Source organism: Papaver somniferum, chromosome 5, assembly GCF_003573695.1.
Source record: "Papaver somniferum cultivar HN1 chromosome 5, ASM357369v1, whole genome shotgun sequence".
NCBI lineage: Eukaryota > Viridiplantae > Streptophyta > Magnoliopsida > Ranunculales > Papaveraceae > Papaver > Papaver somniferum.
The window spans coordinates 189,049,577-189,053,646 of NC_039362.1; the positions used below are offsets into that span (position 1 = coordinate 189,049,577).

Consider the following 4,070-nt stretch of genomic DNA (forward strand, 5'->3'; position numbering starts at 1 on the left):
TTCTTCAAGTAAATTTCATTTACCGATCAGAAAAATAAATAAAATAAACAATGGCATGAGGAAATGCAAGTTGGTTGGTATCAGGTCTGCAGCTTAAAGGCTGTTTAGTGTTGGATACATTTGTTTTTATTCATCTCGAGCACCGGGAACTAGTTTCTTATGATATCGGTGATCAGTCCATTAATTTGTAACTGTAATAGTACATATTTTGGCGAAGCAAACAAGTGCCCCTCCAGCTATTCATGCGCCAGATGCAATGTCCAAAAGTGGTCACATTAACATTATATAGCGCCCAATGAACTTAAACATAGACAGATTCGCTGACATGGTTAAAATGATTTTATTTTATAATTACAGGACTATTTTTTCTATGGTTAAAGTTCATTTTTCTTACATCCAGATACTTTACAATAAAATGACTTTATTCATTGCGATGGCAGAGTACACGAGAGGATCTCTCTTACAAGGTGATAAAACTGAAAAATAGACAATGGACAGTACAACGTAAGTGGGTCTTTGCATTGCAAGGTAGAGTAGCCGAAAATGCGAGGAATTAGTGGGTATTTTGTATGGTATTTATCAGTGACTTAAAGGATGTAATAGTACCGAATAAGCCACAAAGAGAACCAAACCCTATGAGGACGAAATTTAGAACCAAAAGAGGTTTTGAAAGTTGAGACCAAAAGATTTTGGTGTAAAAAGCACAAGGAAATATGATACAAATACTAATACTAACTAGGGAGCCAGTGAGACCAAGAACATATTGAAAGTAAGGTATCGATAAGGCTAAACCTAGGATTCCAATTAGCATTATCGATCCTAAACTACCTCTAATAAACATCCGCATCTGAGAACTCATTGAAGAAGGTAGTTTATGATCGACTTGCATTGCTATAGGAGCAAATTCAAGTGCATACTTTGTCATAGGTGTTAGAACCGTCGCCCATAATGCAATTTTAGTAAGTATGAGATGCTTAGGCATACTGAGGGTGATTTGAGAATTTACTCCTGGTCCAAACATTTTTGCACCCATAAAAGCAAGAGATGTATATAAAATCGTAACGATGCTGAAGCTCACAATAGACACCTGAAAATGAATACAGGATCACGAGTTAAATCGAAAAATGATGCACAATTCCGTTATATGTGATTACTAATTTGGATTATGTACCTTTGTGAATTTGGAAGGATCCTTCATGGATTTGTAAAGGTCCGGGAAAACAATATGACCCGCAAAACTAAATATGTAAAGACCGGATATCACAGGAATATTATGAAGTTGTAAAATAGGTATTGGCTGGTTAACTTTGACACCACCAAATGCTGCAGTACATAGTACTGTGATAAAGATAAGAAATGACATGAGAATGCCACCGGTTGAAAGGAACGATATGGAAGAGAGATCTCTTAACCATAAACTAGGTAATGCAACTATAACTGCAATCACTGTTAAGATTTGAGATGTTGTTAAATGAAGCCATGGCATATGAAGATTTGTTCCGGAAAAAACGGTAGTCAAGTTATCACTAAGTGAGATTGTGTACGAAACTAGGGCCATGAAGATTTCCATGTATATGAAGGTTGTCGCTATAACTCTTCCCTTCACACCAAATGCTTGTTGTCCAATATCCGAGTAATTCCTTGATTTTGCATTCTTCTCCAGACATTTTCCTAGTAAGTGTGAAGTGTATGCGCATGCTATTCCAAGTCCTATAAGTAAGAACACTGAAGCCCAGCCACCATTTTGTAGAGCATAGGGAGTTGATAGTTGTCCAAGCCCTAGTAAAATATGAAAAAGAAAATGTTGATTAAACCTCCACCTAGGATATCGATTACGCATAAAAATAAACATTGAAAAATAAGTAAAATCATGGACATCCCACACCGGGTGGAACCAGGTAGGGGTAAGAGGGTTAGTTTCCCGGCCCACTTGCTGACTTTCTCCTCCAACCTTTTTTTCCCATCCCAAATTATTTACAGACCCCAGGAACGAATTACAATAAACTTGTATGTATAGTTAAGGAAAGAGCTCAATGAATTTTAGTTACCTATAAGCATTCCAACCATGTTAATGACAGAATGAGTAAAAGAGCTATCAGCCTTTATATGTTTTTCGCCATTTTCATTGATTATTGCCATCACTTCATCATCTTTTCCTTGGTTACATTTACAGACCTTGTTCTCCTCCACGCAAACGTCGCAACTGCCCCACTTAGTTCTTAAGCTCTCACCATTCACAGATTCAGTCAGTACCTTCTTTCGAGTAGGTATGGCAGAAGTATCCAGTTCTATGCATGGTGAGAACTTCCAAATGAGCGAGTTCATCCACATTAACACTGAAGACATAATACTATTCACTGACGGGAAATTAAACAGAAATATCGAGTGTGTATTTTAGGAGATAAACTAAGTTAGCTTGGTATAAAATCAGAGGATTATTGAAGTACATTTATAAGCAGATTTGATGCGTAACTTCATGTTAGCTTACGCATGCATGCATCTTAGAGTCTAAATTAGATAGACTCCGGTACCACTAAATATTCAGTACAATTAGAGAATCAAAGCTATTCGTATTTTGTAAGCAAATTGGGTAAAAAGAATTTGTTATCTGATTGCGAAAGTGAGCTTAATTTAGTAATAATAAAAGTTTAATAGATAAAATGATGTCACCAAGCATTGAGTTTGTGTAATGGGTACTGAAGAAGAAGTTGATTCAGTAGTTGCATTTGCATTGATCTCTTTTTGTTTTTCGCCTAATAATATTCACCCATGCATAAAAGAGAATGTCGACAGCATCTCCAGTTGTTCTTTGATTCCTATCAACTGAGTTAACAAGTATTGGTTCTATATCATTATTCCTTCGACCATTTTTATACTTTGATTGGATTCATGCAAAATAAGATACAGTATGATGCTAATACTTCAATTCAATATATTTGAAGAGGTACACTCAATATATTTGCACACATAATTATATTCTTCCCTTTAAAGCAACTTTTGATCCATGGAGAATCAAATATTTTTCAAAGTATTAAAAAAGAGCTAATGCTAAGTTTAAGTGTATTCCTTAGATAAGTAAGATCCGAAGTTGATTTAATCCAATTTAAATGGGTCTAGTGTTTAACAGAATCCATGCATCATCTTGTTACTGTATAAGGATTAGGGAGAAGGTAACTGAAATGAAACAGATTCGACATGCAACATGCATGATTTCGTCATCAATCTCCAGCTTTGGATGGAATTTCAAGAACAGTATATTGTTCCCATATTGTGGTAAGGTTTGATTCTCATTCACCAACAAATCAAGAATAGTTTCTATTACATAAAAGATTATATTCCACCAATAAACACATGCAAAATAAAATTACTAGTAAAGAAGATGTTTAGAATAGTTTCACGTCGATCGTCTGGATTCTTTATAAGTACGTATAATTCCAAGTTAGCTAGGCACACGTATACTCTTAATATGATATGAGGGCCGACCTTACTGGTAGAGTGGGATGGTAAATATGGAAAACCAGAAACAAAAGTAAAAAGTTTGATGTGAGCCTAATCAGTTATTGGAGAATAAGAATCAAAACAGCAGATATATGAACTTTAAACGGTTCGTAAAGAGGAAAAAGTTAGATTCAATGTAGTTTTCAGGAAACGCCAATTTCATCATATGGACATCAAAAACCCCTATAATCCCACAGGTAGTCTCGTTGGTGAAAATTAGGTGCAGGCCCAATTTTTTTTTTCACAACTGACAGGCCCATGATTAATTTTCCCTACAATCGCACCCTGAGTTTTTTAAAATTATTAAAAACTTGTAGAAAGTTACTAATACCCCTTCAGCGGTTTCGTACGGTTACAATAACTTCCTGAAACGGACACATTTATTTCAATTCCACCCGTTACTTCTTTTTCTTCTTCATAGGTTTCTCCTACTCCATTCACAGATCTGCAGATTTTTTTTTCTCCATCATCAATCGCAGAAACCAAAACCTAGAAATCAGTTTCAAACTCGAAAACCTTAGAAACTACTTACAGATTACAAACCCTAGAAACACAGTTCATCAGAAAATCGA

At 35.4% G+C, this 4,070-nt stretch overlaps 1 protein-coding gene across 1 annotated transcript; it reads right to left on the reverse strand.

Annotated features, from left to right (window-relative positions):
- Positions 1 to 368: 368 nt before the first annotated feature.
- On the reverse strand, positions 369 to 2,404 carry LOC113278350 (amino acid transporter AVT1H-like). The gene is made up of 3 exons (XM_026527212.1): positions 2,049 to 2,404; positions 1,172 to 1,779; positions 369 to 1,087 (listed from the first exon to the last, which is right to left on the reverse strand). The coding sequence occupies exons 1-3, from the start codon at positions 2,344 to 2,346 to the stop codon at positions 554 to 556; spliced, it is 1,440 nt and encodes a 479-aa protein (XP_026382997.1). The 5' UTR covers positions 2,347 to 2,404; the 3' UTR covers positions 369 to 553.
- Positions 2,405 to 4,070: the final 1,666 nt, after the last annotated feature.

Bases quoted from the DNA above. Each gene is read 5' to 3' on its own strand.
- LOC113278350 (XM_026527212.1), bottom strand. From the start codon at position 2,346: ATGTCTTCAGTGTTAATGTGGATGAACTCGCTCATTTGGAAGTTCTCA. The intron at 1,780-2,048 runs GTAACTAAAATT...ATATTTTACTAG, and splicing joins CATGGTTGGAATGCTTATAG to GGCTTGGACAACTATCAACT. The intron at 1,088-1,171 runs GTACATAATCCA...ATTCATTTTCAG, and splicing joins ATCCTTCCAAATTCACAAAG to GTGTCTATTGTGAGCTTCAG.